The 14,048-nt window shown below is 34.5% G+C and overlaps 1 protein-coding gene across 4 annotated transcripts; it reads left to right on the top strand.

Annotated features, from left to right (window-relative positions):
• The first annotated feature begins 3,953 nt into the window (after positions 1–3,953).
• LOC140863090 (uncharacterized) lies at positions 3,954–9,304 on the top strand. Of its 4 annotated transcripts, none has more exons than XM_073266245.1 (6): positions 3,954–4,070; positions 4,947–5,218; positions 5,315–5,966; positions 6,069–6,268; positions 6,881–7,125; positions 7,326–9,304. In XM_073266245.1, the coding sequence occupies exons 2-6, from the start codon at positions 4,947–4,949 to the stop codon at positions 8,567–8,569; spliced, it is 2,613 nt and encodes an 870-aa protein (XP_073122346.1). In that variant the 5' UTR covers positions 3,954–4,070; the 3' UTR covers positions 8,570–9,304. The 4 variants fall into 4 exon arrangements, with proteins under 4 accessions (XP_073122346.1, XP_073122344.1, XP_073122345.1 ...); XM_073266243.1 differs by lacking the exon at positions 3,954–4,070 and adding an exon at positions 4,099–4,174; XM_073266244.1 differs by lacking the exon at positions 3,954–4,070 and adding an exon at positions 4,190–4,577.
• Positions 9,305–14,048: the final 4,744 nt, after the last annotated feature.

The following is a 14,048-nucleotide window of genomic DNA, read 5'->3' as shown; positions in this document are numbered from 1 at the left end:
AGACTAGGTGGGGATTTAATATTTTAGCCACATAAAATACCATAAGTGGGAAAAATATAGTTTGATCACATGAATTCACTATTGGTGGGGACATAACAGTTTAACCACATGTAACACCTTGGTATAGTACATAACAGTTTAACCACATATAATACCTTTGGTGGATACCCTTCACAGTTTATACTCTTGTGGGTCAGGAGTCTTGGTGAAATACTCATCTTCTTTCTTGGAAATTTCTGTTTCTCTTGCTCTATGATATTCTTGAGTTGGAGGCCCTTCCGCTCCATTTGTAGTTATGCTAAACTCCTTGTCATGGGCTCGAGTAGCTAATTCTTCAAATGTCTTTGGCTGGATTTCTTGAAGGATATATCGAAGTGTCCAATGCATACCTTGGATGCACATCTCAATTGCAGAAGATTCAAACAATCGATCTTTTCAGTTAAGACTCAAATTTCTCCATCGATTGATAAAGTCAATGACGGTCTTTTCTTTCCATTGCCGTGAGTTTGGTAGCTCAATCATGATGACCACTCGTCGAGTACTGTAGAAGCGATTGAGAAATTCTTGTTGTAGTTGTTTTCAACTATCAATTGAACATCTCTAGATCAGTGTACCAATCAAATGCGTTTCCTTTTAGTGAACGGAAAAATTGCTTGACTAGGTAATTTTCGTATGTCCCAGAATTGTTACACGTTTCAATTAAATAAGCCACATGTTGATTTGGATTTTTTTGTCATCAAATTGTTGAAACTTTGGAGGTTTATAGTCATTTGGCATTCTTAAGTTATCAATCCTTTGTGAATATGGTTTGACATAGGTGAGAGATGGCTTGGAGCATCCATCGAGATTTTTTTTATAGTACCTATGATGAACTCTTTTAACTAGTCAACAGGAACTGAACCGTCAAATGAAAAATGTAAATCTTTAGTATGTTCTTTTTCTTTCTTTTTTTCAATAATGACTCAGCTCCATCATTAGTTTCATCTTTCTTTGTCCATGTAACTCGTATCAGTATGGTTTATCTTGTCCATCAACTTCATAATTTGGGAGTCTTGTTCTTGAACATGTTTCGCGAGTCCCTTAATGGCCTTCTTCTAAAGTTATGACATTTGTCACCATCACACTTTCTATGTGAGAGTTCTGACGGGTTTTAAGAAAATGGGTTTGCTCAGAAGATTCTTGTAATTTCTTAGACATGCTTCTTGTGATAACTCCAAGACTTCTAGTTGACTTCGTAGTAGAAATCTTCATGTTAGAGATCTTTTCATTGGTGGACATGATGACTTAAAAATTTTGGTGAAGAGAAAAGATGAAGGGTAGAGATGGTCCCACTGGGCGTATCAGAATTTGTAGCGCAAAATTCTTTATTTCTTGAAATTAAGAAATAGAAAATTGATACAAAGTGAATTTAAGAAATTAAATAAAGATTTGTGAATGCAATCTCTAAATAATCTCTTGATTGTCCTCTTCAATGACAATTTCTTGTTGGATTTGAATTTTCTGAGTATTTGATATTCTTTGAAGACGATTTGATGTCTTGATAAGGTTAATTCGACGGGTTAACACCTTGATATCGAATTAAACTTCAAAATTTGGGAAGAACACGATGAACTCCTTGAATCGCGCCTTGAAATTTGTTATCTTGAATTTGATGAAGAACACATTCTTCTTGAATTTGATTTATTTGTTGAAGAACACGAACTTCTTGAATTTGATGAAGAACATGATCTTTTTGAATTTGATTTATTTGATGAAGAACATGAACTTCTTGAATTTGATGAAGAACACGATCTCTTGAATTTGATTTGTTTGATGAAGAACACGAATTTCTTGAATTTGATGAAGAACACGATCTTCTTGAATTTGAATGAATTTAAATATATTTGAAGAAGAATATGATATCCCTTATGTAATAAGCATGATAAATCTCAGGAAATCAGAGCTGAATGAAGGACTTGAGATATGATGAGAATTGATTTTTGTAAGTAAACAATGGATTAGATTGGATTAATAAATTCATCCTATTTTTATCAAGCCAAGTAATTACACACCCTAAAGGTAATATTTCTCACCTTAGTAACTTACTGTAGTTGAATGTAAAAATCCAAATATTAAGAAAATCTTATTGATCATGGTAATTATCATTAGTATAAAATAAATGACTCTCCCTAACGTGTACCAAATTATGTAGTATTAACACATGAATTTAAAGAACTTTGTTCAGTGTCTTAGAAACCTAAGGTATTTAAGTAATCCTACAAAATAATCAAGCTGTAATTTTTTTATAATATTATTATAATGATCCTTAAAAATTAATTTATGTTTCAAAAATTAGACTTAATTAATTACTTGTGTGAATTCAGAATTTCATCTAACCACCTATTATCATATAAAAAGGAATCCAAACACATACACACCAACTTTCTAGTATCTTTAATCGAGTCACCAAATATATAACTCCAAATCTTACAAATTTTAAGTGTGAAATTTATAATAATTCATTGACCCTGTAATAATGTATTTTTAACAATAGAAGTTAGGTATATTTATCCAAAAGCTCATAGGATCACTACGTGTACAAAAATCATTTTTGAACTTAAAAAAAATCACAGAAATTAAAGTACTCAATCAAAATTTTCAAACCTTGGCCAAAAGTCATAACTTATGTCGATATTCCATGGCCACCGTTGGCACGTGGTGACCACTCGTCACCATAAAGGTGCGTGGAGCACCTCCGACAACCACGCGCGGCCGGGCTTTGGGTCGTAGGTCGATCATTCATTATCTATAACTTTTTTATGTACGACTTCTTCAAATTCCTATCCGACATCAGAATTAGTATCTTTAAAATGATGATGAGAAAGATTCGGGGTTCGGAAAAAAGATACTTCTGATTAGTTTTTCGACTAACTCATGACATATTAGTAATCTCTACTGCACATGATTAACATTTTTTCTGGTTGTATACATCTACAAAGTTACTGTTAAAATGTAACAAAACAAGCATGAATATGGTACCTCAAAACAGTTTCTCCCTAGAGTTTTCAGTTGCTATTCCTACGATTTGGATTTTTTTGAAATTTTTCGGCAGATCTATTTATCACATCTCCTAAACACGATGTTTTTTGGGTTGAAAAGGAACTTTGTGCTAAATTTCAATATTTTTTGGACTGAGTTTAGTGTATATATCTTCTTTTATTTTTATTTTTTTGTCTAAATAAAATTGATATTTTTGCATCAATATCAAGTTAATAAATTCCAATGAAGAAATCGACAGAAACGATTGTTAATATTTTTCCTGAATTTATTTCATTAGTTTGATTTCATTGCATGATAATTAGTTTTGGGTAGAATTCAATTTATTTGTTTTTCAGTATTTAATTTGAAAACCCCTTTTTTGTTTTTATGTTTTGTACAATTAAATTCAACAATATTTCTACTCACACTATTACACATTTATTTATTTATTTGATTTTAGTTGGATTAGTTTAAGCATGACACAACTAATCACTATCACTCAAAGAACTCGAACCTTAAAATTTCCTTCATATTTCGTTTGATTTGGTTCATTTACGCCCATGAACCATACTTTAGAAAAATTATGAATACTTTTCAGAAAAAAAGTTAAAGTATGAATGACAAGATAAATTATTAATTATATATATATATATATATATTATTCAGCGATTCATATGGCTTAAAAGTATATATATCCTAAAATCACTAATTATGTAAAAGAACTTGTCGGAAAAAATTAAAATTCTCTTATTTATTTAAAATAGTATGTATACAAACACATCTTATGATGAAAATTGAAAACATTTATCACTATGCTTTTTTTTAAAAAAAATTAAATAAAAAAATAGTGCGACAGGATGGAAAAGGAAAAAATATTTATCGGGCTTTGTTATCTATTTAGGCCTACTATCATTATCGAGCTTTCCGTTGTGCACTGAAATAGGGCCTTTGCATAATAAGCCCACTAAAAATATATTAGACCGCTCGGAAACGTGATTAGAATCAGGGTTTTTTCATGATGCTCCACATTTAACTCCTCAAATTCACAGAAGGTACGTAAAATTTGACTCTCCCTTTTGCGTTTTTGTTTTCTTTTTCCTCTTCAATTTCTTTCTCTAGTAGATATGTGTGAAGAAATGTAGCTGTTTAGTTCCATGTTAGTAAATATTCAATTTTTCTGTTATATCAGTTCATTTTGATCGCTGTTTGCCAATATTTATTCATTATTCTGCTTAGTCTTTTATTTTATCTGCATTCCAAGACTAAATTGTTGTGTGTTTGCGGTGAATTTGGATTGGTTTTATGTTCTAACGATTTAGAATTTTGTAATCAGCCATAGGCATTAATTAGGCATTAATTTTGGTGGTGGTGGCCTGGATTTTTCATGCTGCAGTATATTCCGGGTCATGGCCGAAATATGCTGAGGCTGGGTTAATTGACTTCGTTCGGTTGCTGATTTTATTTTTATTGGTACGCTTTCATTAGTCCAGAGAAGGGTCACCGATTAACCAACCAACAGTTTGTAAAGGCTTCAGGGTTAGGATGTTCAATGTTCGGATGTAAGGAAAATTGTTTGTATGTTGTAATTGTAAAAATTCATTCAATGAAATATACCCTGTTCACCAAGTTATGTGTCCGAGTATCAGTAATTTTAATTTGAGTGTGATGCCTTGAGTAATTGATTAGATCATGTGTGCTAGAGTTTGAGTTTCCCTCTGGCTTTTTTGTCTTTAGTGTGTTTCATAATCTCCGAGTATTATTTATTAAATGTAATTTTTTGGTTAAGGTTAAGGTTTTGTATGTTAGGTGCTTTATGTATGTATACTTCTTGAAAGTCACCTTGTGTCTCCCTGTCTTTTGGGACTAAATTGTGATACTTGGCATGGTAACTGTGTGAAACCAGTCTCTTTGTGCCTCCTATATTGCAGATGGCTAGATGGGATGAGATTCTCTCCCTTCCTGTACAGAACCCTCCAACCTTGGAGTTCTCTTCAGATGATGTTGTGTGGTCCAAGGTGGAAGGTTGGCGTGATAATATAGATAGACTTGCTCTGATCCCTTTCTCCAGAGTGGATGATTTTGTTAGGGGGGAATCAAACAATAAAGAGTGCCCAACAAGATTCCATGTTGAAGCAAGGAGGCGGCGAACTCCACAGATGTCTTACAAGCCTAAAGTTGATGGAATTCTTGAGTATATTTTGTATGTTCGGATCAGTTTCATTGTTAATGTGACTACGACTCAACTTTTTTTGCATCCTTTTGAGCACCCTGTAAATTAATCATATCAACATTCTAGGTACTGGTGCTCCTTTGGTCCAGATGATCATAGAAAAGGTGGTATAGTACGCCCTAGTAGGACTACTTATGTTGCAAAGAACAAATCAGCCGGTCGGCCAAATACGAAGAGGGGTTGCACATGCCACTTTATCGTGAAACGCTTAATTGCAGAGCCTTCAGTGGCACTTATTATATACAATCAAGATAAGCATGTGGATAAAAAAGGGTTGCCATGCCATGGTCCCCAGGATAAAAAAGCTGTTGGGACTCGTGCTATGTATGCTCCGTACATATCAGAAGAACTCCGCCTCCGTGTCTTGTCTCTTCTTCATGTTGGGGTCTCAGTAGAAACCATAATGCAGAGACACAATGAATCAGTTGAGAAACAAGGAGGTCCTTGTAATAGAGATGACCTTTTGACGCACCGCTATGTTCGCCGACAAGAGAGGAGTATCCGGAGATCCACTTATGAACTTGACGAAGATGACACTGTCAGCATTAACATGTGGGTTGAGAACCACCAAAGTAATGTTTTCTTTTATCAAGATTTCTCTGATTCAGATCCTTTGGTTCTGGGGATTCAAACAGAGTGGCAGTTGCAACAAATGATTCATTTTGGAAGTTGTCGCCTATTGGCTTCACATTCAAACTTTGGTTGGAATAAGCTGAAGGTCTGTTATGTTTATCTTTATCAATTTCACTTGAGTGGTCCTCTTGTCTTGCACACTGACTTTAGTATGGCTTACTTTGTTTTGTAATCCAAATGTGTCCAGTATCCTATTCATAGTCTCGTGGTGTTCAACTCAGACAACAAGGCTATACCAGTTGCTTGGATTATTGCTCCTAGATTTTCAAGCAGCGATACATATAGATGGATGCGGGCCCTATGCAATCGAGTTCATGCAAAAGATCCCACATGGAAGTTGGCTGGGTTCATTGTGGATGATCCTTTGGCTGATATCGTAGCTATCAGGTTTGTCTTGATTGCATTTCGCATTTTAAGACAGTTTTCGCTGTTGCTACGACAGTGGTCTTATTGATTGATTCAAATTTCATACTGTGCATTGTATTGCTTGTGGTATCAACATGTTTATGGAATACATCAGAAGATTCAAAACATGATCTGACCAGATGATTCCAACTTCATGGCAATTGTGAAATATGGAGTTTACTTGCGAAACTGAATAGTTGTTCAATAATAGTTATCAACTCACAGTTACTCTACATCTGCACAGCCTTGTCTTGCCTGCATAAATGAATTGATGATTGAAGATTCTTTCCAACTAATGTTCGAATTTAGTTGGTTTTTTTCTCGCTTAAGTTATCTAAATGAATTAGCTAATTTTGGGATAACAAACCAGATAATGTAGGGCTGCAAACGTCTCTTGCATCTTAGTTTATGTTTCATTAAGGATACGAGTGGTTGTAGACTGTTTCAGTTTAACCAATCGTGTACCCTTTGTTAGGATTGTATCATCACCCCAATAAAGATACAGACTACAGAGTTCAATGTCTCTTCTCTCTGTTAATTTGTATTCCTTGTGGTTGCTTGATAGTGAGGGATATTCTTTCTGTGTGGCTATAGGGAAGTGTTCCAATGCTCAATATTGATATGCTTTTGGCATGTTCGTCATGCATGGCATAAAAATTTGGTGAAGAGATGCTCACAGATGGAGATTAGCGCTGAAATAGCAAAAGAGCTTGGACAGGCAGTTGATAAGATCTGCAAAGGGACCGGCACTGCTAATGTTTTCGAGGCTTTTATGGAAGATTTTGTTGATGCTGCAGAGTTTATGGACTATTTCAAGGCACTTTGGTATCCAAGGCTAGGTAATTTGCTTTAAAAGAATTGATGAAATAACACATGATGTCCAAGTCCCGTGCATTTTCAGTAACTAAACACATTGACTACCGTCTATCCTTTTGTTGAAGCATGCTTTTGGAAGGTTTCCCATGTTAAATGTTCATTTCTTTTCCAGAACAGAAAATTATCTTAATATTACTTGATATGATAGAACTCTTCTGATCAGGTATTTGGGCACGTGCACTGAAAGCTCTTCCTCTTGCAAGCCAAGAGACCTGTGCGGCAATGGAGTTCTATCACAACCAGTTGAAGCTTAGGTTATTAAATGAGAAAGAACATAGTGTATATGAACGTGCTGATTGGCTTGTAAATAAGCTTGACACTAAAGTTCATTCTTACTTCTGGCTTGATGAGTATTCAGGGAAGGAGGAGTTTGCAAGATATTGGAAGAATGAATGGATGAGTAGTCCGACAGCTTGGAGGAAATCATTAAGTATTCCAGATGCTCATATAGTCATGGAAGGTAAATGTGCTAAAGTTGTTGATGATCAAGATACAGTTCATAGAGTGTTGAACCCTGGTTCAGAGTATGCAATCTGTGATTGTAGTTGGGCAAAAATGGGAAACTTATGCGAGCATATTTTCAAAACAATCAAATTATGTCGTGCCATGGGTTCCACCACTCCATCTATGAGTATGTACCAGTACGGCCAAGCCTTGATTAATATGCTTCACTGTCCACCATTTGATTCTTTGGTTCGTGACCATGCTGTTTCATTAGCAATATCTGTGCAGATGCAGTTGAATGCACAAATCGGCCCAGAGAGCAACCGGGACAAAGGACATACTATAGATTCATCTCAGATTGAAAATGGTTCAACTGTGAATCCCCAGCACACAAGCAGTGAAGCAATGGATTTAGATGATAATCCAACTCATCCGATGACCACTGAAAATGACAACAATACCGGGGCTCAATTTGGGATTTTGGGCGATGAGGTGGCAGTTGATTCATCATCTTTGGCACCTCAGTTTTCTTCTGGAGATAGAAGCACGTCATCTGTTCTCTTCGTTGAGAATGGAGAACTCCAGGCAGATACTGGCGCAGATACAACCAAGAAACTCGCTTCCATTGATATTGAATTCAAGAATCCAGGTGACCTTGAAAATTTGGAGAAAAACCATAATGCAAGTATGGTTGATGTTGAGCCACGACCTTGTAATGACCCTCCACTCGCTGTTGATTCTTTAGATTCACATGCAGAACTTCAGATCACTGAATCTAAAGGTGGTAAAGGTGCAGAAATGAATTCTACTGTAGTGAGTTTTGGAGATAAGACAGAAAAAAGCTCTCCACCTTTGTCCAAGGCAGTTAATTTAAATATTTCTTTCACTAAAAGATCAGCTGATATCAGTGAAAATGGAGTAGTAGACTTGCCTGGTACCAAGCTGGCATCATCGGAGGTCTAGATTCATCAGAATATATATTATGAATGATGACTCAAAAGAGTGATGGTTTGAACACAACCCATCGAATGATTGTGCCTGTTGTATCAGAAATCAGAACCGGTTTGTTATTTGAATGCAGGACAGAAGCACCAACTTAGATGAAACGACCCCTTTTATACATGAAGTGTTGCAATGCTACTGGGGTATAATGTCCATGTCTAAAAAAATAACTCATGGCAGCGAAGTTGGACGTGTCCCTGGAATTCAAGATGATGGATAAAGTTGAATGCTTTGCTTTTCATGAGCAGAGCAACCCACCTATGATATTTCTTTTATCTGATATATCTGGTACCATTCTCTGTGGAACGAAGGTCTGGCGGGTAGCTGATAGATATTTTGCCAATCTCTGTGAAACAACAGTGTGGCAGGTAGGAGAGGTATGAAATTAACCTGAAAATCGAGTTTATAGGGCACCGGCTCCATGGGTTGCTGGTGCCGCAGCTAGTATGAAGGCGGTTCTAATTTATAAAGGTCGAGAGCAAATGCTGTTGCAGGACTGGTATACCATGTGAACATTGCTCCTCGTCTTCCGGTTCTTGTTCTTGGGAAAAATTCCTGAAAACTAACAAAACTTGTGCGATTAACCGGCTCCAGAGTTAGTTTTCATGAGTTATGTTGTACGCATTCTTCAAAATAAATTAGGTCCATTTGGATTCATTGTATCAGAATTTTTTTCATTTGAAAATAAAGTTAAAGCTGGAGTCCTATTAATTATCTATACTAGTCCTCATATGCGCATATATTGTGTGCGTGCAATTTTTTTCTAATTAATACTCGTCATTAGAAAAATTAAAATTTAAAGTACAAAAAATTAAAATCCAAATTTAGATGATAAGTTTTAAAAAAAAATTTAAAATAGAATATAAGAAAATTTAGTTGAATCCGAAAATGTAAACATCAATATATAGTGTGACTAGAATAAAGAAGTAAATGATATGTTGATATTATATCGTGACACTTGGCATTAAATGGTTACATTAATTATATATATTTTATGAAATTGTGTTTCCAAATCAATTTTCAATCATTGTACTTAATTTTGAAATAAATCAAGGTAGTGTTTGAAATCTCTAATATTAAAGAAATTATTCTCTTTTAACTATTGAGATTTTGGAAAATAACTAGATTCTCATTGTACATTCCGAGCATGTGCAAAATCTAATCTTAAATGGAATATCTGATGTTTAGTATTAAATCGTGTGGTAGTATCCATACTCTCGTATACAAAACAAATGGGATTGATGGGAACAAGATTCTTTTCTTGTCTTTTTTTTGGCAAAAATATGGAACAAGATACTTACAACAACGATGCAAATTTTTGGCCTTTTGTTTTTGCCTTTACCTAGTACATCATTTTCAAATTATTTCAAGTCAATGGATGAATGCAAAAAGTATAGCACCAGAAAAGTTAAAAGGCCAACGTTCGTTCCTATGATTTACGTCGATTAAAAAGTTATAAACTTGGCACTTGTTGCTCTCCATTCATGTAGTTATTCTGGATTCCAACCAAATGAACTCGAGCACAGAACCACCGCGTTCTGGTCGCTGCTAAAAGTTGAGCTCAGCCTCTGCTTTTGCCACCTCGATCGTTAACATGGCAGCAATTTTTCGCTCTATTCTTGAGTGTCTGACTTCTTCCCGGGCCTGCAGGAACTCATCCGTTTTCCACAATTCTGGTAAGCTGGTGTGTGTGGATTTTGGGTAAGATATGCATATAGAAAAATCAAGTGGAAATCATGCATGTATGCTGTAGGGCTGTTGCTGCATTTAGTTTGATCATACTTGGTAATTTATTTATAGGAAATTTGTGTAGTTCTCTGCATATTATACGAGTCTGCATGGCTTATGATGAAGGCTCATTTTTATAGCATTAGCATGTACACTAATTGCGTTTCAATGTATGAAAGAATGGTACTCATGAAGTCAGCGAATGAGTTTAAAGGTGAAGCTTACATTTTTGGTGAAAACACACATACAATTTCCTTGATAAGTTGAATTCTTTACAGTGCCGATAGAGAGCATGATTGAGGAAGAAGATAAGAGGCTGAAGTTTGCCAACTCTATTGATGATTTGCCTGACCTCCTCTTGATTGATATCATTCAGAGACTACCCTTGGATTCGGTTTTCGTATCAAAATGTGTTTCCAAGAAATGGCTCTCTCTCATCTCTGATCCTATTTTCGGTCGCTCCTACGCCTCTCGGAAACCATCTATTCCCCGACCGTTGGCCTTATTCTACATCAGTTCCGTTCTAAAACCAAAGCAATCTTGTGATATAGGCCCTTATTTCCCTTACCTTGGATCTAATTCGATGAATTTCGTTGTCAAGGTGTTCAAAACTAAGCTACAACAAAGACAGAGAGAAACATTTCCTTTGCAGCTGATAGGATCTGATCGTGATTTGCTACTGTTTTCTGGGTCGAGTAACTCAACTAAAGAGAGTACTTACTGTGTTTGCAACCCATTGACCTTTGAATGGCTCACTCTCCCACAAGTCAAAGGAAACAGAATACGATGCCCAGCGGTTGGCTTCATGGTTGAAGGGGATGGTACTTTTTGGGTTGTGCAGATTATTCCCCACTGGTCTACTCCTTTACTTGGTTTCCTTGTTTTTCATTCAGCAAATGGTAAGTGGTGTGTCAAAAAAGTTCTGAATAATCGTCCCTTCGGATTATTCGGGGCAAAGACAACTGTGGTTTACCGCGGAATGATAATGTGGATGGTGGATGTTGGTTTGCTCGCATTTGATCCGAAAGATGGTGGTGGTATGTGTCGTGTTATTGACTTGCCGAGTAACGAAATGGGAAGGCTCGGAGTTTCTTGTGGCCACCTACATTACTATGAGGTGTGTAGCTACGGTCCTTTGGAAACAATCGAGAATCCCGTTTTAAGAGTATGGATGTTGATCGATTTCGACGGTGGAGAATGGACTTTGAAGCATAGTATCATGTATGGTGACCTCTGGTCGAGTGACGAATATTTGAATCGATTTCTAGCATCACCAAATACGGAGAAATACTTCCATTTTGTGGCTTTCCATCCTTCGAATTCTGATATGGTTTTCTTGAAATGTGATGGGGAATTGGTGTCATGCGAGATTTCATCTGCTTATTTGGAGATTCTTCCTTGTGATCCTAAAGAAGCAACGTTTTACAGGTTGGAGTGGGATGTTTTGCCTCTTGTGTTGGGACCTTGGCCGACTTCTGTTTCCAAAATTTTGAGAAAGAATAATCAGGTATTGCTCTCTACAAAAGCATACAATTAATGTCCTTTAAAAAAAAAAAGTTTTGTGATCTAGTGCAGTGGTGATTCTTTGTTGAATGGGTTATTTTTTATATGGATATCTCATTTGAAAATAAACATATGAAGCACATGAATATTTTTTTTCAAGTAAAAATGTTCGACCGAACATCTCGTACAAATATATCAAGAATGTTTCTCCTAATTTAACGTAAAATCACCATGTTTAGGTTAGCCATGGACGCATAGAAGGCGGGGCAAATCGACCCTAGGCAAATGAAAAACGAAAATATATGTGCAAAATTTTACTAAAACTAGACGTTGCATGCACTAAAGTAAAAAATCCATGAAATCTCATCACATGAGTTACCTAGAACATTCCTCTTGCACAGAATATACGAGTGCTCATATCATTTTTGCCATGTGGGATCCAAACCTCCTGTAGACCCAACATGACAAAAATAAAAAAAGAGAAAATATGTTTTTTTTTTAATCAACTTGTTTAATTTTTGGAGGGTTTTGGTTTGCTAGGTTCAAAATTTTATTTTGGTACGTTAATTTTTAATTTTTTGGCTATTTTGGTCAAATTGCTAATATAACAAGAAAAAATACTGAAGTTTTATCATAAATGGCTGATTTTCTGATGTTATGCATCAACAATGGAATGAAAATAACCGAAAACAGATTCGGTTAATTTGATTACTCACCGAAACAACCGATTTTAAATGTGGTTAAATTCATTCCATTTTGACTAAAAAAATCCGACAATTCGATTTGCTTGGAAAAGTTTCGGTTTTATTCTATTTTTCACATTTTTTCACTTTAGGTGGAAGCACATTTAGGCAGTGTTTGGGAGAGTTTCTAGAAAGTAATTTTCAGCTTTTTCTTAACAAAATTTTGAAATTTTGTTAAATTTTGTTAAAGGAAAACATAGAAGTGAGAAGCACTCCCAAACACTACCACCTAGAGTAAGAGGAAGTGATTCTATAAACTTAAATAGACATGAACTTTTCTACATTCATGCAGCAGTCGCAGAGTAATAAGACACAATAGGATTTGGATTCCGTCGGCAATAGATGAAGCCATAAAAAACATTTGAATACTGGTGAGTTGAAAAAGCTATCGATCAAGAATTTTGAAAACTCATGATTTATCTTGGTTTTGGCAGGTTTCTTGGATAAGCACACCTAAGGTTGAGAGAGTAGGCGCTATACCTTTGAAAAAATTCAAATTTCATGTATAATCAATCTATTATTAATCTTTTTCTTTTCTTTTTTCCGTCTTTATAAATAATAAATAATAAATAAATAAATCTATTTCTACTATAAAAGGGTGAATGAAGGGCAAAATTTTTTATTGTGTATTGTCATAATTGCCCAAATTTTGTTCATTGGAGTGTTAAATGCAAAGGGTATTTTTTAGAACTGCATGAAAATTATAAGGACATTTGAGGAAGTACAATAATTTATCTCTCTCCCTACATAGATTAATGGGTTAATAATTGAGTTTATATTTATTGTTAATAATTGAGTTTGTTAATTTTTATTGCATCTTATTTTTATTGGGTTTTAATTGACTTTAAATATCTGATTTTTTTAGTGAATGTAATTTTTTGGGTTTTTTTAATTGTGTCTAAATATTGAATTTGTTTGTTTTATTGCGTCTTATTTTTATTGGGTTTTAATTGACTCTTAATATCTGAGTTTTTTTAGTGAGTTTTTTTAAGTTTTAATTGGGTCCGTTCTTGTGGATTATGTTTTAAGTGAATCATTTTTATTTTTATTTTTAATATTAATATTTATGGATAATAATGATTTTTTATCTTGAAAAATATAGAATTATGATATAAATTAAGATGAAAAAATTGTTATGATTATAATAATATAATAGTAAGATACTAATAAAAATGATGAATTAATCATATTGAAATAAATAATGAATTACATAAGGATTGTAACAAATATAGCAATAGAAGAATTCACATGCATAATTTTTGTACTATGCCAATAAAATAACTGATCATATAAAATATTTAAGTAATATTTACAATTTTACAAAATTTATGTTTAATATAATATATAGATCATATATAACATCACCATAAATTTTATGAAAAATAAGTTTCATAATGTGATAATCTGTTAATAAAAGCATGCTATATTAGAAAGAAAATAAAAAATAATATAAATTTTTTTTGAAC

Source organism: Henckelia pumila, chromosome 4, assembly GCF_033568475.1.
Source record: "Henckelia pumila isolate YLH828 chromosome 4, ASM3356847v2, whole genome shotgun sequence".
Lineage (NCBI taxonomy): Eukaryota > Viridiplantae > Streptophyta > Magnoliopsida > Lamiales > Gesneriaceae > Henckelia > Henckelia pumila.
Note: the sequence above shows the minus strand (reverse complement) of the source record. Positions and strands in the feature narration are given on the sequence as shown.

Excerpts from the sequence above, each read along its gene's own strand:
- LOC140863090 (XM_073266245.1), top strand. The coding sequence starts at position 4,947 with ATGGCTAGATGGGATGAGATTCTCTCCCTTCCTGTACAGAACCCTCCA. Across the intron at positions 5,967-6,068 it reads TTGGTTGGAATAAGCTGAAG|TATCCTATTCATAGTCTCGT; the intron begins GTCTGTTATGTT and ends AAATGTGTCCAG. Across the intron at positions 7,126-7,325 it reads ACTTTGGTATCCAAGGCTAG|GTATTTGGGCACGTGCACTG; the intron begins GTAATTTGCTTT and ends TCTTCTGATCAG.